The sequence below is a fragment of the Lepidochelys kempii genome, chromosome 8 (genome assembly GCF_965140285.1).
Source record: "Lepidochelys kempii isolate rLepKem1 chromosome 8, rLepKem1.hap1, whole genome shotgun sequence".
Classification (NCBI taxonomy): Eukaryota; Metazoa; Chordata; order Testudines; family Cheloniidae; genus Lepidochelys; species Lepidochelys kempii.
This window is the reverse complement of record NC_136387.1, coordinates 93,090,621-93,112,567: the sequence shown is the minus strand read 5'-3', so window position 1 is coordinate 93,112,567 and position 21,947 is coordinate 93,090,621. Positions and strand designations below refer to the sequence as shown.

The 21,947-nt window shown below is 40.4% G+C and overlaps 1 protein-coding gene across 3 annotated transcripts in view; it reads right to left on the bottom strand.

Moving 5' to 3' along the window:
• Positions 1 to 12,037: 12,037 nt before the first annotated feature.
• OMA1 (OMA1 zinc metallopeptidase) overlaps positions 12,038 to 21,947 on the bottom strand; it is a 30,644-nt gene continuing 20,734 nt past the window's right edge. For all 3 annotated transcript variants that reach the window (XM_073357546.1, XM_073357547.2, XM_073357545.1), the window contains 2 exons: positions 21,750 to 21,899; positions 12,038 to 12,653 (listed from right to left, as the gene is read on the bottom strand). In XM_073357546.1, coding sequence (XP_073213647.1) covers positions 12,429 to 12,653; positions 21,750 to 21,899 — 375 coding nt within the window. In that variant the 3' untranslated portion in view covers positions 12,038 to 12,428. The remainder of the gene's footprint in view (positions 12,654 to 21,749; positions 21,900 to 21,947) is intronic.

Here is a 21,947-nt window from a genome sequence, read left to right as displayed (position 1 = left end):
CCTGTTGTAGGAGATGCTCGTGAGAGGGGTCCCTGACGAGGGACAGGGAAGGAGGGAGGGTGGGTGGTATGGAGAGGAAGGGGATGGCATAACCAGATCTTATGATCTCCAGTACCCATTGGTCTGTTGTTATAGATGCCCAAGCATGGTAAAAAGGGCATAAGAGGTGGCCAAAAGCTTGGGTAGGAGTGTCTGATAGGGCTATAGTCTGTGGGAAGTCATTCAGACCCTTGATTAAGGCTTCAAAATTGAGGCTTGGTTGTGGATGGTTGAGAAGACGAGGCCTGGTGTTGCAGGGTGCTACGTCTTTGAGGTGGTTGTTTATTCCAGTTATGGTCAAAATGTCACTGTTGTGGGTGGTAGAAAGACGTCTCTTGTTCTTTGATATGGTGTATATCGGCGTTGTTTGTTAGGCAGGGTGTATATGCTTAAGGTAGGTAATGTAGCTCGAGAGTCCCTCATTGTATGTAAGACTTCATCTGTTTTAGAGGAAAAGAGTTTTTTGCGGTCAAAAGGGAGGTCCTCCACCTTCAGCTGTAGTTCTTTTGGGATTTCTGATGCATGCAACCAGGATGCTCTGTGCACCACCACTGCTGTGGCAGTTGTTCGTATGGCTGTGTCTGCCACATCCATTGAGGCCTATAGGGCCGTGCAGGCTATTATCTGTCCCTCAGTCATGATGGTCTTGAGCTGGGGACGTTTGTCTTCAGGAAGATCCTTTAAGAGTTCCTGCATTTGCCATGGTTAGAGAAGTCAATTTGCCAAGAGGGTGGAATAGTTGGCCACCCTGAATGGGAGTGGGGTGGAGGAGTATGTTTTACAACCGAAGAGGTCTAGACTTTTATGTTCCTTGTCCTGTGTGGAACAGAACTGGGGTTGTTTGCTGCAGTGATTGACAGCTTCTACCACTAGAGAGTTGGGATGTGGGTGGGAGAAAAGAAAGTCCATCCCTTTAACTGGGATGGCCTGGCATTGTGTCCAAGGATTTTTCTCACAACTAGGAAGAGAATGTGAAGAAAAATGTAGAAATTGGTTAAAAGAAAACCCTATTTCTACTGCTACTCTAAAAAACTAAAACTGAAGAGAAAGAAAAAGAAAAAGAAAACAAAAACTTTTTTTAAAAAAAATAACTAAGTAGAGTCCAATTAAACTCTTTCCGCTAAAACTATGACGTAAACGATTTTTTTCTAGAGATTTTCGAAGAGGTAGCATTGCCACTGAGCTGCGATTGCAGCTGAGGACATAGAGAAGGAACTGAGGGGTCAGGTTGTGCACTCTACAAGAGGTACCAATGACACCGGGAGACAGCTGCTGGGCGCACATGCCCCGACCGAACACTGCTACCTAAAATCTCCGATCTCGGTGCAGGGATGCACCGACACCTACATGGAGCACCCACAAGGACACTACTCGAAGAAGAACACTTGATTGCCTTTACAAAGGGTTTTGAGATGCATGTAGGGCCATATTCTCAGCTGGGAGGCAGCCCCTTTGCGGATTCAGGTGCTGGTTTAGGGGATGTGGCTGGAGCAAAAGGTGGTAGGACGAAGGTCTTCACTATAACCCATTTATCTCCAGCAGCTCCTTGGAACCAATTTCAACCAGTGTAATTTAGAACACCGTCTGCAAATTATGCTGAGAGTAAAGGAATAGGAGAGCAAAGAAGGTAAGCTTTCCACTGCCCTTACCCTTCCTGAGCTGTGCTGTGCTCTACAGCCTGAAAAGTACTATGCAAATACACTGCATCATCATCAATGGTGACTTTATCAGAGTTCTGCATTTGCAGTCAGGTTTTCAGTTATGTATATTTTTCTTTTCCAATTAATGTGAAGTGAGGTGGAATCAGTCTTTTTTTTTTTTCTTTAAAAAAAAAATAGAGATACACTGGCTTTGAAGCCATAAATGTTAAATATTTTCAGCAAACAACTCTGCTGGTTTATAGAGCTGAATGGACAATGGTAATTACATTTTTCTAAAGAAAGAAGGAAAAAGTTTTCATTTTCTGATTTTTTGATAAAACCCCCCAGAATTGGGCTTTAAAACTAAAAACAGCTCACACATGAATCCTTATTCCCACAGTTTACATAATGGACAAATACTTTCAATGCTGCTGATGCATGAACCACCATAAAACTAGGTTAATTTCAGCTCCTTTATATGTCGTGGAAGTGGTGGGGGAGGGAGGAGAGGGAAATCAAGGTTGCCAACTGGAAAAGAACATAATTACTACTGACATATTTTGTATTGAAGGATCTAAGACAGTTTTGAGGAGCGGATAGAGGAAAAAATTTAAAACAAAGAAAGGAGTACACCAGTCCCTTTAAAGAACTTCCTTTTGTTTACATCTTGAGGTTATAAATAGGGCTGTCGATTAATCACAGTTAACTCAACTCAAAAAAATGAATTGTGATTAAAAAATGAATCGCGATTAATCACACTGTTAATCAGTAGAATATCAATTGAAATGTGTTAAATATTTTGGATGTTTTTCTGCATTTTCAAATATATTGATTTCTATTACAACAAAGCATACATTGCTCACTTAATATTTAGTTTTTATTACAAATATTTCTTTTCATTTTTATAGAGCAAATAGTATTTTTCAATTCACCTCACACAAGTACTGTAGTGCAATCTCTTTATCATGAAAGTGTAACTTGCAAATGTAGATTTTTTGTTACATAACTGCACTCAAAAACAAAACAATGTAAAACTTTAGAGCCTATAAGTCCACTCAGGCATACTTCTTGTTCAGCCAATCACTAAGACAAACAAACTTGTTTACATTTACGGGAGATAATGCTGCCTGCTTCTTATTCACGTCACCTGAAGGTGAACAGGCGTTCGCATGGCACTTCTTTAGCCAGCGTTGCAAAGTATTTACATGTCAAATATGCTAAATGTTTGTATGCCCCTTCATGCTTTGGCCACCATTCCAGAGGACATGCTTCCATGCTGATGATGCTCGTTAAAAAAAATGCATTAATTAAATTTGACACCATTAGCTCAGGATTAAACAAAGACTGTGAATGGCTAACTAACTACAAAAGCAGTTTCTCCTCCCTTGGTGTTCACACCCCAACTGTTACAAGAGGGCCTCATCCTCCCTGATTGAACTAACCTTGTTATCCCTAGCCTGATTCTTGCTTGCATATTTCTACCTGCCTCTGGAAATTTCCACTACATGCATCTGATGAAGTGGGTATTCACCCACGAAAGCTTATGCTCCAATATGTCTGTTAGTCTATGAGGTGCCACAGGACTCTTTGCCACTTTTAATTAAAGTTGTGACTGAACTCCTGGGTGGAGAATTGTGTGTCTCCTGTTCTGTTTTACCTGCATTCTGCCACATATTTCATGTTACAGTAGTCTTGGATGATGACCCAGCACATGTTCGTTTTAGGAACACTTTCACAGCAGATTTGACAGAATGCAAAGAAGATACCAATGTGAGATTTCTAAAAATAGCTACAGCACTCGACCCAAGGTTTAAGACTCTGAAGTGCCTTCCAAAATCTGAGAGGGATGAGGTATAGTGCATGTTTTCAGAAGACTTAAAAGAGCAACACTCAGATGCAGAAACTACAGAACCAAAACCACCAAAAAGGAAAATCAACCTTCTGCTGGTGGCATCTGACTCAGATGATGAAAATGAGCATGCTTTGGATCGTTATCGAGCAGCACCCTGTCATCAGCATGGACGCATGTCCTCTGGAATGGTGGTTGAAGCATGAAGGGACATATGAGCCTTTACTGCAGCTGGCACATAAATATTTTTCAACGCTGGCTACAACAGTGCCATGTGAACGCCTGTTCTCACTTTCAGGTGACACTGGAAACAAGAAGCGGACAGCGTTATCTCCTGCAAATTGTAACCAAACTTGTTCGTCTGAGCGATTGGCTGAAGTAGGACTGAGTGGACTTGTAGGTGCTAAAGTTTTACATTATTTTATTTTTGAATGCAGCTATTTTTTGGTACATAATTCTACATTTTAAGTTCAACTTTCACGATAAAGAGATTACACTACAGTACTTGTATTAGGTGAATTGAAAAACGCTATTTCTTTTGTTTTTTACAGTGCAAATAATTGCAATCAAAAATAAAGTGAGCACTGTACACTTTGTATTCTGTGTTGTAATTGAAATCAATATATTTGAAAATGTAAAATATTAAACAATAATAGAATACTATTTATTTGAACAGTGTGATTAATTGTGATTAATTTTTTTAATCACTTGACAGCCCTAGTTAAAAGGTTTTAAAGGTATCGTCACCACACTGAAATTAGGATTGTTGAATTCAGAAGAGAAAAGATGTTTTCAAGCATAACATTTAGACAACGGAGATACAGAGCAGAGAGATCACAGTGTCAGGATGTAAAGAACTTTCACGCAAGTTTTTAACAAATAAGCATTTGTAATTCTTTATCAGTACTTACTATTTCATTAACTATTTTTCCCCACTCCCTGTGGCAACGGCACAATAATCAGCAGAAATTCTTGTCAATTCCAGCCACATCTGTACAATATGGTAAGGCATTTTTAAAATGTATACTAAGTCAAAATGCTAAATTATTTCAATACAGCAAACTCTTTTCTCTTCGACCAACTACTGTACACAAATAGACACACCAGCTTGTGCTGTGACCCACACTGACCTAGCAGAAAATACAGGACTTGTGGAGTGGGTACAGCTCAGAGTGGAAAAGAGTCTGATGCAGCTCAGAATTCTAAATGAAGCTTTAAATACATACTAGTATTTATACTACAATATTCATTTTCTAAATGAAATTACTGGGTTCCTTCCCGACAGTGATTAAGATCAGATAACCTGCTCAAAGACCACTAACGTGCTTTTTAATGACAATGATTCGACTATTCAAACATACTTGGTTTTGAAATGAAAACTTGTAGCATTCTAGCCATTAAATATTACTTAAGACATACGGTAAACGTTTAATTCTGAGTACAGGGGAGGAAAAAATTGGTCTCGATAAACACAAGATATGCTTTTGTGGTTTGTCAGCCCTGTTTCTCCTCAGTAGTCAAACCACACACGTGGGTACACATGGAAAGAATCCTCCGTTCAACATGCATTATAATTTGCTGTAATAATCCATGTTTAAAAACAGAACAAGTGTGCAGTAACCAGCTTGTTTATCATGTTGTACAATAGAATCCTTCCCTACAGTAGTAAGTCTGATACACCGCAGAGAAGAGCATGCCTTTCTGAAGCACAGAAAGACACGGTTACATCATACTAATTTCTAGACACTTCAAGTCTTTATTTAAAAAGCAAAAACAAACAAAGAAAACAAAAGCCAATGCACTGCACACCTACAGAGCTTTAGACCCAGGTATCTCCAGAGGCTTTTCAAGCAGCATAGTGCCACCATGGCAGACAGGGAAGCATTGCAATTTTACGGATGGGGAAACAAAGGCAGAGAGAGGTTAAAGCTAAAAATTTTGAAGTGGACTCGGATTTTGAGTGCCCAATTTGATATTCCCTAGGCCTGATTTTCTTGAAGTGTTGAGCACATGCAACTCCTGCAGAAGCTCTAAGAACTAAGGAGCTTTGACAAGTCAGCCATCTCTCAAGAACTGAGCAGACAAAATCAGAAGCCACTTTTAAAAAAACATTTGGGCTTAGGTTACTCGCTCTAGGTCACAGAAGTCTATGACAGCAGTGCCAGGAATAGAATCCAGCGTTGTCTCACTCTCTGCTTAACCACTAAACCATCCTTCCTTTCGGTGAATGTAATGCTCATTGAAGATGGCATTTCAACTGTACTGGAAACAGAAGCCTTCCTTTAGGTTCAGCCTGGGCAGTGGCACCAATTCACTTCCACCCTTTTCTGGAGAATCATAGAATATCAGGGTTGGAAGGGACCCCAGAAGGTCATCTAGTCCAACCTCCTGCTCGAAGCAGGACCAATTCCCAGTTAAATCATCCCAGCCAGGGCTTTGTCAAGCCTGACCTTAAAAACTTGTAAGGAAGGAGATTCGATCACTTCCCTAGGTAACGCATTCCAGTGTTTCACCACCCTCCTAATGAAAAAGTTTTTCCTAATATCCAACCTAAACCTCCCCCACTGCAACTTGAGACCATTACTCCTCGTTCTGTCATCTGCTGCCACTGAGAACAGTCTAGAGCCATCCTCTTTGGAACCCCCTTTCAGGTAGTTGAAAGCAGCTATCAAATCCCCCCTCATTCTTCTCTTCTGCAGGCTAAACAATCCCAGCTCCCTCAGCCTCTCCTCATAAGTCATGTGTTCCACACCCCTAATCATTTTTGTTGCCCTTCGCTGGACTCTCTCCAATTTATCCACATCCTTCTTGTAGTGTGGGGCCCAAAACTGGACACAGTACTCCAGATGAGGCCTCACCAATGTCGAATAGAAGGGAACGATCACGTCCCTCGATCTGCTCGCTATGCCCCTACTTATACATCCCAAAATGCCATTGGCCTTCTTGGCAACAAGGACACACTGCTGACTCATATCCAGCTTCTCATCCACTGTCACCCCTAGGTCCTTTTCCGCAGAACTGCTGCCTAGCCATTCGGCCCCTAGTCTGTAGCGGTGCATTGGATTCTTCCGTCCTAAGTGCAGGACCCTGCACTTATCCTTATTGAACCTCATCCGATTTCTTTTGGCCCAATCCTCCAATTTGTCTAGGTCCTTCTGTATCCTATCCCTCCCCTCCAGCGTATCTACCACTCCTCCCAGTTTAGTATCATCCGCAAATTTGCTGAGAGTGCAATCTACACCATCCTCCAGATCATTTATGAAGATATTGAACAAAACCGGCCCCAGGACCGACCCCTGGGGCACTCCACTTGACACCGGCTGCCAACTAGACATGGAGCCATTGATCACTACCCGTTGAGCCCGACAATCTAGCCAGCTTTCTACCCACCTTATAGTGCATTCATCCAGCCCATACTTCCTTAACTTGCTGACAAGAATACTGTGGGAGACCGTGTCAAAAGCTTTGCTAAAGTCAAGAAACAATACATCCACTGCTTTCCCTTCATCCACAGAACCAGTAATCTCATCATAAAAGGCGATTAGATTAGTCAGGCATGACCTTCCCTTGGTGAATCCATGCTGGCTGTTCCTGATCACTTTCCTCTCATGCAAGTGCTTCAGGATTGATTCTTTGAGGACCTGCTCCATGATTTTTCCAGGGACTGAGGTGAGGTTGACTGGCCTGTAGTTCCCAGGATCCTCCTTCTTCCCTTTTTTAAAGATTGGCACTGCATTAGCCTTTTTCCAGTCATCCGGGACTTCCCCCGTTCGCCACGAGTTTTCAAAGATAATGGCCAATGGCTCTGCAATCCCAGCCGCCAATTCCTTCAGCACTCTCGAATGCAACTCGTCCGGCCCCATGGACTTGTGCACGTCCAGCTTTTCTAAATAGTCCCTAACCACCTCTATCACCACAGAGGGCTGGCCATCTCTTCCCCATTTTGTGATGCCCAGCGCAGCAGTCTGGGAGCTGACCTTGTTAGTGAAAACAGAGGCAAAAAAAGCATTGAGTACATTAGCTTTTTCCACATCCTCTGTCACTAGGTTGCCTCCCTCATTCAGTAAGGGGCCCACACTTTCCTTGGCTTTCTTCTTGTTGCCAACATACCTGAAGAAACCCTTAGAAGGCAGAAAGGAAGGTGATGGGGAGAGAGACTGAGTTATCCAAGTCATGGTCTGCCTGCCAAGAATCTCAACAGGGTGTCAGCTGCAATTGGGGTTTATGTGATGTGGCCCTTCTTGCATTAGAAACTAGACTGAGCCGAACAACTCATCTCAGATATTTTTAGGGGAAAACTGTTACACTAAATAAACTGATTTTAAAAGGGCAGATTTAGAAATAGTACAAGAAAAAGCAAGGTTAATTCTGACAATTCTCTTGTGCCCCTGATTTGCTGTTGCTAAGATTCCAAGTAACACCTTCTTGTGAAGCATGCCCCAGTATCTATGCTGCATATAAAAAAAATGTATTAATGTAGGTAATTTAACACTATGATTTAGATTTTAAAAACACAAAAATTTAAAGTCATGATTCCCACCGGAGCTGTAATTTGGCCACACTGTATGCATGTGAAGGAACACCGTGCAAAATCCTGCATTACTTCTATGAAGTTCAGTTTATGTCTTCATATATGTAATACATAGCCAAGCTAGGCTTGCTGTGGGAATCATGATATTGAATTCTTGACTTCCTTGTTTGGAGTCTCAACCACAGCACTAACAGCCATTAGGATCGGTTTCTTTAGTGGGGTTAGGCAGAGGGGAAAAAACAATGAGGCCTTCAGAGACTGGTCAGGGTCCACTGAAGGTAATGAACCGTTAAGGATTATTCAAGGTTTGTGCAGATAGCTGAGCATATTAACCAAATATGCACATCTCCAAACCTCTGCAGGAGCACCTAGCAGTGGACCACGTGCACTGCATGTTAATATGTAGTTTTCAAATAGCAATCACCTCAATTTGTTTGAAAGAAAATGATTTTAGAAACAATGGAGCTGAGGATAGAACTCCTGGGTTCTATTCCCAGCATTCCCACTGACTTGCTGTGTAGCCTTTATCTGACTGTGACCCAGTTTCTCCAACTAGAAAACAGGTAAATAGTTTACCTATACAGGTGTTTTGAGAGGCTTATTATTATTTGTGATCTGCTTTGAGTGATCTAGAAATACCAGTTACTAGCCCTTGCTAAATCCACGCCACATCTGAAGTTTTAGAAAAATTAAATATGGATTAGAAAGCAAAAAGTGGTGATTTTTTTTAACATTCATTAGAAAACCATCTGAATAGAATTTCACCAACTCTTCCTCTCTCCACCCACTAAGAAAATCCTATGAACTGAGAGTATGTATAAGAAATTTCAGCACAGTGAGAATTTAAGACAGTTAAGCGTCTGAAGATTGGGGATTATATCAGAAGAGCCTTTTCAACAGAAGTGCAACACTACAGAAGAGCTTCAGGAGGACAGACAGTAAAATAATCTGAGCTTGCACGTTTGTGGTTCTTTTTACTGATGTCAAACAGAGTTTCAAAACAAAATGCATTTTTAGCAAGTACTTTGCTTTGGTTTCCCAGTATTTATAAATATTTCACATCAAGATAGGTATTATTTAAAACAAGCCAAATGTGAAAAAATAAAAAGTTATAATAAAAATAGCTTCTTGTAAGACTGACTTGTGTGCATGTCTTCTGCTTGTCAAATTTCTCAACACTCCTGGTAAGGTAAATGCATAATAAATTTAGTATTGTGTAGAAGGTAGAAACATTTTTACCAATCTGTCTCAATTTTACATGCTACACTCTTCCTCCTGTGACAACATTCATCTTTCAGTACTGAGTTCCTTTCTCTTGAATTCCAACTTCTTTCTTTCACTGAAGTCCACTAAACTATCCAATTGCAGCACAAGGGTTTTACAGCTAGTTAGAAGTTGGTACTTGCAATATTTTTCTTAGTGGAAGTATATTTTAAAATTAACTCCACAAGGATTTAGAATTACAGTTTCTTTAACAAATAAAAGAAAAAGGGCCAGTGTAGATTTTGCTCAAGGCTCTTGGACCTTTGGAAAACATCATCTTTTAATTTCATCTATTTTTGTATGGGCAAGAAAGTATTTTAAATTTAAATAAAAATTCTACAGGGGTTTAGGCAAATGCAGTGTATAGGTTTTAGAAATCACTTAGACATAAGGCTAACAAGAGGCAGACTCAAGAGACACAGGCTTTGGACATCCTAATTCTTTATGCAAAAATGAAGAAATCTTTTAAAAGCACTTGACAAAGTGTTAGAATAGGATCAATGTGCAAAATACAGATCTAGATTTTGAACACCTCGACTTCAGATGCTGGTTCAGGCTCATCTTTTTATGATAAGCAAGGCATTTATACACAGGAGTTTAAAGAACTCTTACTTATTGAATACCAGAATTTGTATCTCAAACATTCACCAGCATAACACTTAAGCCACCTAAACTGGACCAATAAAGTAGAAATACAATAGTTCTGTAGCTTATTTACTATGCATTTTTAAATATAAATGTATGAACTCTACTAAAAAGTTCTCTAGGTTCTCCCTCATCTTCCCTGACATAAAATCATGTTGTATGTCAATGAGAAGGACAGGATAACAAAATAAGCTTTGACACTGTGGTGGGAGGGAAAAAGCATAGGGGTCTTGACTATACAGTTTAAGTTATAAAATCTACAGGGAAATCTAAATGGTGTGTTTTTCTGTTTACCTTCAGGTGACAATGTCCAAATGCCTTAACACATTGCTGAACATCTGTTACATAAACTCCTGTCACAAAGAATAAAAATGGATGGATGGATGGATAATGGTCAGGCTGGACCTTCTGCCTGTTGCCAGTGGCGTCTTGCATACAAATTTTAAAATAGCTTGCAAGTACTATGCAGTCAATCTAAAAATACATAATCTGGCCTGGAAAACATCAGTGCAGTCAACCTTGCCCATTCAGCCCCTTCACCCCCAAACAGAGATGTTAGATGGCTCAAAGGACCCAAGTGCTTTGGATTAAGTCAGCAAATAAACTATTGTTCACAAACTCTTTATCAGACTCTGTGCCAACAACCAGTGCTGAATATGGTCTTTTCAAAAAAGTCTGCGTTCCAACGAAACTAAAAGAAATTGTGCTTTGTGTGGTACATTCTAAAATTTCAGTTCTCCCCTTTATTATAAACAAGTACATTCAAATTCTATCTGTACCATGTGATGTGATGCACATTGTCAAACATCCTAATAAAATCCTGCAGTTTTCCCACTTACCACATAGGAAAGCATCAGTAATTTTCTTCTTGAACTTTAATTAAAAAATGGATCCCAAAACAATACATACAGTTAGATCATACATTTCAATCAGTAAAAGAAAGGGATTTCTTCCTCTTCTGTTCACTGTATCATTCTTTTAGTTCAGTAAGATTAGCACACTATATTTTCATGAATTGGAAAGCAAGAGCCTATCAACCAGCTGAAAATAAACATGATGTGCTGGCTGTGCTTCATGGAAGGCCTAGCTAAAGGGAAGAAAGGTCAGTCCATCATGAAAGAACAAAGAATAAAATAAATTTGTAGCAGGGAACTTCTTGGGGAGGGGATTCTTAGCGTCACATTACAATGCTCTGTCTGGTTCTGGACTTTTTCCTAACCTCATCAAATGAGGCTGCACAGCCTGCTAGTTTAACTCCCAAGCTGGCAAGGAAACGAAGGAAGATTGGCTCCCCAAACTTACATGAGTTGAAGCAACAGAGAAATCTTCTGCCTTCCACCTATATAAACCCTGATAAGGGGCTCCTCAAATCAAGTTTGGCATTAGGGACTCCACGTAGGTTAGCCAATGAGGGGAGGTCACATTCCTCTATTCAATCTGACAAGCTCACTGTACAATGGGGCAGAGGCATAGCCTCATACTTTCCCAAACTTCATTTTGGTGGCATCTCCTTCAAGTTTCCTTCTTTACCTGATCAACTCCAAACAAGGCCTTGCACTGGGAACTGCACTCATCATCCATTCTTCCCCCAGCAACTCCAAGTAATCATCTCCCCAGTATGAGGGACAGACTTGAGAGACAGACTTCTAAACTAGCATTAGATAGCAGTTTCCTAAGGAGAAATAAACTTTCAAAGGTGCATCCTCTGTATAGCTTAGAAGTTTCATAGGATTTGACCACTTAATTTATAGAGTACCAATCACTAACATTCAAGCGCTGATCTGTCCAGACCAGCTGCCTCTGAAGCGAATCTGGCCTTTGAAGAAGCATCTTGATTGTTTAAAGAGACACTATTTTAAGCAATCACTTGCAAAATAGCCCAGTGCTACAAGTGACAGTTCTTACTGATTTTTAAAAGGAAAAAGATTCCCTTGTATGTTTTCTGACTTCATTTTTCAATACAATTCTGTACAACCCTTTTGGATTGCTTTGAAGTGAAACGGTGAAACAACCCGTATTCTAAAGTGCCTTTAAAAGATATTAAATAAGAAAAATCCCAGCAGAAAGCCATCCAATTAGGCCATTTTATTGCTTCTTTTCTATTTGTGCAAATGGATTGTACAGAGATTTTTGCCCCACAACTGAAGTGATTTATGTTTAGCATCCCTTCTTGAATAAGAGTCTCAACTCCAATACACTGCTCTCTTGTATGTGGGAGAGTTCCTCATTGCACTGAGTGGGAGATCACCACAAGTTTGGGAACACAGAATACTGGTAGCTTGATCTACATTGTGATACAGAAAAATAAGTTTCCTTCAATTGATTTTCGGCACCATGGAAGTACAAACATGATTTGTAGCTGTCTGTCCATTTTATCGTCTCAAAAGGATCAAAAGTCTTGCAGGAAAAAAATCTGTTCAGTGAACTGTTTGTAAAGTTTTTCAGGTGAATGTTTTTCCCTTCAGTTTGTCGGTTCCTTTTTAACTGCAAAAGTTATTGGAATCTTTTCCTCCTTTTGAGCAGAAGGAAAGTCCACTTTTGGCTTTGCAAGATCATGTTCAGTAGCATTCTGGCCTTCTTTATCCTTAGATGCTTCCAGAAGATGCTGCATGTTAAGTTTGAAAATGAGGCGAGGGTCTGGTCCAGGAAGAGAGGGGCAATTGCAGCTCTCTCTTATTTTAAGCGCCTATGAAAACAAGCAGAAGAAATCAAATCAACTTACTAAAATACTGTTGTAGGTAAAAACAATTTTGGAGCATGCAGTTTAGTGCATGACAGTCAGTCCCTTAGCTTTCTAGTATGAATTGTATTTGCTAGTTATATGTTGGTGACTTCAGTATTAGGTCTATATACATATTATCTGACAATTTATCGAGGGAAAGCAAGACTCGGGACAGAAGAGCCATTAATACGGTAAAAGATACTGTTTCTAAGGAGAATGTTTTCTCAGCCAGCTCCATGAAGAATGGATACTTTAAGAGGCATGGTACCATGGTGTTAACTCTATACAGCATTGAAAATCCACAAAACTCCTGTAATTTAACAAAACAATGTAAAGTCATAATACATTCTAATATTTAGTACCGATCATTATCATGGCCACTTTCATATCTGCTGTTAAATGCTTCTTAGCCTTACTGAAAGAAAGCAGAACACACACTTGATGGGCAAATGACCACCCAGTTGCATTTTTAATCCTTGCATCAGAAAGTTTATTCCCTTTTTGTTTTATTCTATTCGTCCCGATTCTCTTCCTAATCTCATGTTCCAGAAGAGTTCTTGTCAGAGTTTCCTTGAGTTACTTACAGCTAAATGCTGCCCTAGCCATTGGGCTGGGTGTTATGGAGAAACTACAGAAAATAGTGGCTTAGACCCAGAGTGAGAGAAGAGAAAGTTCATACTGCAGATCCTTTAAAAAAAAAAAAATTCACCCTTGGGTTAGGTATACTACAGACTAGAATAGCCACATTCAGTTTTGCAATGTGAAGTGTATGTATGTGGACACAGCGGCTTGTCCTCCTCCCTCACCTACCTGTTCAGTAGATATACTGCCCTGCTACTAACATAGTGAGCAAGGGCTGCCTTATATGATTCCTTATATACCTACAGGGAGGGAAGGATTTGCCCCAATTTGAAATTCATTCAGATCCTTCCAATAGAGGCAGTACGTACAGATGACTTCTGCAGTTTTTAAAAGAAAAGTCTAGCCTAATAGCTCCTCTTTCAAAGAGGTTCTGAAACCATGTTTTTCTAACGAAAATCCTTTCAGTGCAATAAACTGATATCTCTGGAACTTGCTTAGAAACAAATGGAATTTAATAGCTCCAACTGGCCTTTAGAAAAAGGCACATTCCAGAGACATGACAAGTGTTTCTCATCTGCGCTATCTGATAATTTCTGGTTGAAATATAGTATCTGAATCATCACAAACACAACTTTGGGCTTAGGGCTTCATAGACTCCTCTCAGTTATATCTTTTTATTTAATAAAAGAAAGTTAAGTTCAACATTTGTTGTTTTGCAAGCTAATCACCCAAATGTTCCCTACATTTTATCATACATATCAACCCAGTTCTGCTTTAGTAACCAATCAATTTCAAAACTGATATTTATAATGACAGATTAAGAGTTTTCTCTTGTTCTCTTGCAGAACATGAGCTGCTGCAAGACTACATTAATGTCAAGCAACATTATTCAAGGCAAGTAGAAATATAAAGATTTACATTGTATCTTGAAAAGGGCAAAGTAATCCTCTTTAAATTAATTTAGCAGTTTTAAATCTCTGGTTTTCTTGGCTATGTAATGCCTATCTTCCTTCCTTGGGTTCACTTATCTAAAATATAGGAGTTAACAACATCAAGAATTATATACAATATTCTTACCCTGCAGAGGCCTCTACTTTCTTATTACACAAAGCAGCTGGAGGTGCATGATTAAAACACACCAATTCACAGTCCATAAAAAACAAAATGAAGTCTACTGTTATGACAGTTGAAAGGCTATGTTTAGCATAGGCCTTCCTGTTAAAGACAGAGCTGCATCCACATTCTAGTGAGTGAGTGATTTTTGCAATGATTTTGCATGTGGATATTTGTCCTTGGCACAGAGGATCCAGTTCTATTTAGTGGATGCTCTTTCCTAAGCTCAGTTGGCTCCTGCTATTTTTTTTTTAATGCAAATAATGTACTCAATGCAGCAGAATCATTAAAATGTTCAAGAAGCCTACAATGTATTCTTTCTGAAAGATAAAGCCTCCCAATGCCTACCTTCAATATCACTATCATAACTTCTAATAATTTGGGGTTGCTCAAGAAACTCCATTTCCACCATCCAATCCAGCTAATTTAGTTGTAAGGATCATGCATAGACATTCCTAATTAAAGGCATACAATTTACCACTGTGATTACCTCAGAAGGCCTTACTAACGGACTGACAATGACAGTGGTACCCAGTGATCTGACAGTCCTTTTAATACAAAGTATTATTTATTAGACCAAATGCATTTCAGAGAAAACCAGTTCTTAAAACAATCAAACAGACTGTACACATATCTCGGTACGAAACCATCTTCCACATGGGAATCCTGGTAGGCATAATTCTCCTACAGACCACCAAGGCCTCTAGGGTCAGTTCATTCCCTTAGCTCAAACCATTCTCTCCCTCAGCCTCAGAGAGAGAGTTCTTTAAGAGCTGTTTAGTCCTTTTGATCTCCCACTACTGTCCCTCTTCCCCAAGACCAAATCACATTTTAATTGATTACAGCCCTTTGATCTGTTAGGTTATGTTTACATAACTTCTGTAAGCGAGCCTCCCAGCCTGGGTCAACAGTTTCAGGCTAGCCAGGCTCTGCCTTGTGCTCAAATAGCTGAGCAGGGAGCACTTTGAAGTTGCACCTTGGGCTGAAGCTTGGCCTCTGAAGGGGGAGAGGGGGGATGTGTTTGAGAGCCCAAGCTGCAACATCGAAGTGCTGCCAAATATTATTTTTAGAGCACTAGCATGAGCCCCGCTAGCATGAGTCTGTTGACCGAGCTGGGGCGCTCGCTTCTGTGGACTGTGTAGACATACCCCTATTTCACAGCCTTGGCAAAACAAGGCATATGACTTGTTGGAGGCAGAATGTAAGATCCACAAAACCGGATTGTTTTTCAAGTGTGCATGGAGAGCGGGGAGTGTCCTTTCCTGGGGTCACTCCCTTTTTGGCAACAGTCCTCCTGGAATAAAAGCATTCTAAGTGTGCAGTAAACATTTCATTACTCCAGTGTAATACAGTCTCTCTCAGTAACTATGTTACACAGCTCCATGGCTGTCACAACCACCTTTAAAGGGAAAGCTGCAGGAAAAGATGTGTCCAAGTTGCTTTAGCATTTTCATCATAGATTGAAAAGTTTTCACCAGCAATTGGATACAATGACATTCCAGGGGAGGCGGGTGAAAGAAAATAACCTTTTTTCTAATATGTTTTCTAAAACTATCATCTCTCAAAACGGCACTCTTGTAACAGCCTATTTGTTCTGGGCCTGAAGTAGACACTCGTGTGTGTGTCAGGTCTAAGTACAGTATTCTCTCTCTCTCTCTCATTTAGAAAATGTTACTGTCAAGCTTGTTAACTTCATAAAATGTAGAGGCCAATTCAATTACACCAGCTAGTAAAATATTTGCCTTTACTTCATGTCACAGACAAAATGAAATCCTGGAAAATGAATAGTGCTTGTATAGTATATACACAGGGCTTGTACATATTTTCTTGTACTTCACTTTTACCTTTATGTTCAAATAATCTGTTTGCTATAGTTGAGAACCCTAAAATAATTACAAATTCATAAGCATGAGTCACTTATGCATTCCAATTCTGATTTTACTAAACTCACAAGATTGAGAAAAGAGGATTGGGGTTGGGGGAGGAAGGGAAAAAAAAAAAATCTTGCACAGAATTACATATCCCTCCAAGAGACTGTTGTATATCCAAGGACTGTGCGCAGTATGGCAGCTCAAAAAGAGGGCAAATATAATGGATATTAGACAAATTGGTCACCAAAACATAGAACACTGAAGTTTGTGTTGCAGAATCAAGCTTCCAATTTTATTACTTGGAAATTTAAAGTTAATTGTAAATAAAATACATGTTATAGGTTTTGAATATTTGTATTTGGAGTTCTACATTTCAGATGCAATTTTCATGTTGGGTTACAGTACTAGTTCTCTAAACTACCCTCATAATAATAGAAGCAGCTATAAGACCCAGATCCCATCCTGCTCAGAGGCAAGTTATGACGTATATATTCAAAATGCTGTACTGTGTCATCATGTGAAAGTATTTTGAAATGGTTATACTATTAAGTGACAAAAGGTTGATGTATGTATCTGTTCTCCAATTTTCCATATATGCATTCTAGTTACTATTATAATTTATGTTAATAATTAGGCTACATACTTGAAGTATCCTAAGCATAACAGATAATTCTAAGTATATAAAACAAACTTTACCATGAAATTATTTACAGATTTAAAAAAAACAGTTCTAATGGCTCCTTTTGTCAGTCTGTATGCAGCTGGTTTGCACTAATAGTTGTCTTACTATCTTAGAAAGTAACAAAATCATTCAAGTTAATAGCAAACAATGTAGGTTTTTGGGCCTTAAAAGATACAGTAAGCAATTCTAGACTAAGAATGATCAATTCCAGATTTCTAGTACTATAGACATTTCATTCCCTGAGATAGCTTTGGATCACATCATTGTAAAGTGCAATGTCATCATCTAAAGAAAAACCTTTCCTATGGTATGATGAGAATGCAGAGCAATTTATTGTTGTCTTGCTCAGAAAGTATGCTAAGAAACACAGTAACATTATCAAAGTGTCCTTTAAAATTAACTGTTTTCTTTCACTGCCATTTGGTTGTCTGGAAAAAAATTTCTAATCTGAATGGTTGAGTAGTAGGTAACGATTGGCAGGGTCACTTTAGTTGAGGTACTATCAAAAAATGAATACAGATATAGAGTTCACCATCCCCATTTTGAATTTTGCTTACTCTCAGTATAACTGATAGTATATTTTCTCTTTAGCCTCATGTTACCATAACAAATAAACCTTCCAAGAGATTTACTCACACACTTTCCCAGTAGTGTATCTTGTTTTCCATTGCTTGGTGTATGAACAATACTGAGCATATCATATGGACACCTGTAGTGTGGCAATGCTGCAACAAGAAGCTGTTGCTGGTAAATAAAACCTGGCTTTAATAGACTAGCACTGAAAACAACATTCCCATTTTTCTTCTAGCTCCTCACACAGTTCTCTAGATTGGGGAGAAACGGGCACCAGCTCAAACAGAACCAATTATTACCTCTGCCTATAATTCTTTCTAGCTGTTGTGCATCAGCTCCACTTATCCACTGAACTCTTCTCGAGGGCACAAAGCCCTTACGCCTGCTTCCCCTCCCCACTCCATGCATGTTTGAGGTGGAATGCAAATTCTGCTCCTCTTCCTCAAATATCATTGGGGGAAGATGACTTCAAGACCTCCCCCACCCAACCTGCCTGATGGCTGCTCTTTTCAGGGGCTGGGGAAAGCAGGAAGGGTTACTCCACCTGGCAAACTACAAGAGATCAAGCAGTGATAAAATAAATGCCAACGCTCTCCAAGGGCATAAGAAAACCTTTTTTGCTCTTAGATTTTAATGTCCTGCACCAGACCAAGCAGTAATTCACTACCAGCCCGCAAGCCTTCAGGTATGTTAGCAACAAGAAGAAAGTCAAGGAAAGTGTGGGCCCCTTACTGAATGAGAGAGGCAACCTAGTGACAGAGGATGTGGAAAAAGCTAATGTACTCAATGTCTTTTTTGCCTCCGTCTTCACGAACAAGGTCAGCTCCCAGACTACTGCACTGGGCAGCACAGCATGGGGAGGAGGTGACCAGCCCTCTGCGGAGAAAGAAGTGGTTCGGGACTATTTAGAAAAGCTGGATGAGCACCAGTCCATTGGGCCGGATGCACTGCATCCGAGAGTGCTAAAGGAGTTGGCAGATGTGATTACAGAGCCATTGGCCATTATCTTTGAAAACTCATGACAATCGGGGGAGGTCCCGGACGACTGGAAAAAGGCTAATGTAGTGCCCATCTTTAAAAAAGGGAAGGAGGAGGATCCTGGGAACTACAGGCCAGTCAGCCTCACCTCAGTCCCTGGAAAAATCATGGAGCAGGTCCTCAAGGAATCCATTCTGAAGCACTTAGAAGAGAGGAAAGTGATCAGGGTCAGCATGGATTCACCAAGGGCAAGTCATGCTTGACTCATCTAATTGCCTTCTATGACAAGATAACTGGCTCTGTGGATGACGGGAAAGCGGTGGACGTGTTGTTCCTTGACTTTAGCAAAGCTTTTGACACGGTCTCCCACAGTATTCTTGCCAGCAAGTTAAAGTAGTATGGGCTGGATGAATGGACTATAAGGTGGATAGAAAGCTGGCTAGATTGTCGGGCTCAATGGGTAGTGATCAATGGCTCCATGTCTAGTTGGCAGCCGGTATCTAGTGGAGTGCCCCAAGGGTCAGTCCTTGGGCCGGTTTTGTTCAATATCTTCATAAATGATCTGAAGGATGGTGTGGATTGCACCCTCAGCAAGTTTGCAGACGACACTAAACTGGGAGGAGAGGTAGATACACTGGAGGGTAGAGATAGGATACAGAGGGACCTAGACAAATTGGAGGATTGGGCCAAAAGAAATCTGATGAGATTCAACAAGGACAAGTGCAGAGTCCTGCACTTAGGACGGAAGAACCCCATGCACCGCTACAGACTAGGGACCGAACGGCTCGGCAGCAGTTCTGCAGAAAAGGACCTAGGGGTTACAGTGGACGAGAAGCTGGATATGAGTCAACAGTGTGCCCTTGCTGCCAAGAAGGCCAATGGCATTTTGGGATGTATACGTAGGGGCATTGCCAGCAGATCGAGGGACATGATCGTTCCCCTCTATTCGACATTGGTGAGGCCTCATCTGGAGTACTGTGTCCAGTTTTGGGACCCACACTACAAGAAGGATGTGGAAAAATTGGAAAACGTCCAGCGGAGGGCAACAAAAATTATTAGGGGACTGGAACACATGACTTATAAGGAGAAGCTGAGGGAACTGGGATTGTTTAGTCTGCGGAAGAGAAGAATGAGGGGGGATTTGATACTGCTTTCAACTACCTGAAAGGGGGTTCTAAAGAGGATGGATCTAGACTGTTCTCAGTGGTAGCTGATGACAGAACAAGGAGTAATGGTTTCAAGTTGCAGTGGGGGAGGTTTAGATTGGATATTAGGAAAAACTTTTACACTAGGAGGGTGGTGAAACACTGGAATGCATTACCTAGGGAGGTGGTCGAATCTCCTTCCTTTGAAGTTTTTAAGGTCAGGCTTGACAAAGCCCTGGCTGGGATGATTTAGTTGGGGATTGGTCCTGCTTTGAGCAGGGGGTTGGACTAGATGACCTCCTGAGGTCCCTTCCAACCCTGATATTCTATGATTCTATGAAGCCTGCTGGTACTTTAAAAAATAAAAAATCATGATCTCTGTTCCTTTGGTACTGATCTATCTATAACGAGGGCTCCAAGAACACTGTACACATCTTCATTTTCCACTTCAGCTATTGTGATAGGATTTTATAACATTCCTATTATAATCTGCTCACAACTTAAAGACCACAGAGCTATTTTGGTGATGCAGGGTAGGTTATTTTGAAAAGAAGCTGTCTAGATATCCTTCAATCTCCCACCTGCAACCGCTATTTTGGCTCATGCCATCATTTAGCACACTAATTGCACTTTCTCCAATTGAAAGAAAGTCTTCTCTTTCTGAAAGTTCTATGGAAACAGAGTATTTTTATGATCCCCAGGCTAATAAATCTCCAATAGTCAGAGTCTGGCAGCAAGAAAAGATTGCAAGTGATAGCTAGCTAGTTGTACAAAATATGCAGCAACCACTTGTTTTGGGATGAAGTAGTAAGTTTCAAAAAGCAGCTCATTTTGTTGGAAAAAGAGGAGTTGTGACTGGAATAGATTTGCTGCTGCAAAGGGTAACAGCAGACAGAAAGCCTTTACTTAGCTTTAAAAAATGCCCTATGTAATTATCTATATTTCTGGAGAAAGCGGACCCTGTTTGATAATGGAACACAAGCCTAGATCACACAGAACAGAACAGTTTTCAGCTACAATGCTGACACCTGGGTAATGGGGGCTTTCTGGTTCAGCCACCAGTGGTTGGGTAATTGAGCAAATTAAAAGGATCCGCAAGCAGTTACCTACTTGGCATTCCTATTAGAGGACATTTGAAAGAAAGAAAGAAAGAACAAAAAGCAGACTCCAGATGGATGGGCAATTGTGAGAATTAGCTCCATTTCCTTAGAGTGGGGTAGAACTGGCTCTCTAATGTGATGGAACAGCTAAAGAGAACTAAAAACAAAAGCAAGCTGCAAAATCTACAGAGGCCATGATTACTATGGATATTAAGAAACCTTTTACTGGGGATCTTAGGCAAAGCTGTTCATGCCCTCTTCAGTGAGAGAAAATGGGGAAGCATGGCTTACTCTGTGTGATAACCTAGGTCCTAGGACTTGTAGCTAAAGGAAGTGGAAACGAGAACTTGTCTACTCGAGCACTTTTGTTGATAAAGCTTTTATCAGTCGGGGTAACAAAGTTTCACCGACAAAAGTGCCAGCGTGAACAGCACTATGTTGGCAGGAGACACTCTCCTGCCAACATAGCTACTCTACTCGTTAGGGGTGGTTTAATCATGCCAGGAGGAGAGCTCTCTCCTGCTGGAATAAAGGGGCTATACAGGAGACCTTACAGCAGCGCAGCAATACATCTGTGTTACTGTAAGGTCTGTAGTGCAGACAAAGCCTTAGTGTCCCAACCTGACTTCTGGTTTCCAGCACAGGTACAAGATGCCACAGAAGACCTAAGTTACTTTGTCAAGCCTGTATTTATTAAAGGGAAGAGCCATTAACAAAACAAAAATGTTAAATCTTAATCACAATGTACATTTCATCTAAAGATAGCTGAGAACCCTACAGAGTAATTACACTTTACCTATGCTGCTTTAATTTTTCTTCACCTAATGGAAGTCCTGAGTAGGTTAGTATTTTATAATGGAATGTTTCTGCAAGGAAAAAGGGCAAGATAAATGTGATGCTATGAAATTAGCTCATAAATCAACACTAAAGTAACGTTCTAACAACCTTTTGCCGGGGGGGGGGGGGGAAGAGGTGGGGAGGAGGAGACGACACTTCTCTCAACATTCTCTGCTCACCTCTGGTATAAGCCGGTTCAAGTGTTCAGCTCTGTTTTCATGAGAAGGGTGTGTGGAGAGCCATTCTGGTAATTTACGCTGCCCTTGAATGGTCTCTACTAATTCCATCTGCTGCCAAAACACAGTGCTTGCTCTTACATCCACACAAGCCTAAAAGTAAAAAGGAAATATCACTGTACTATAATTCTCAGAAACACG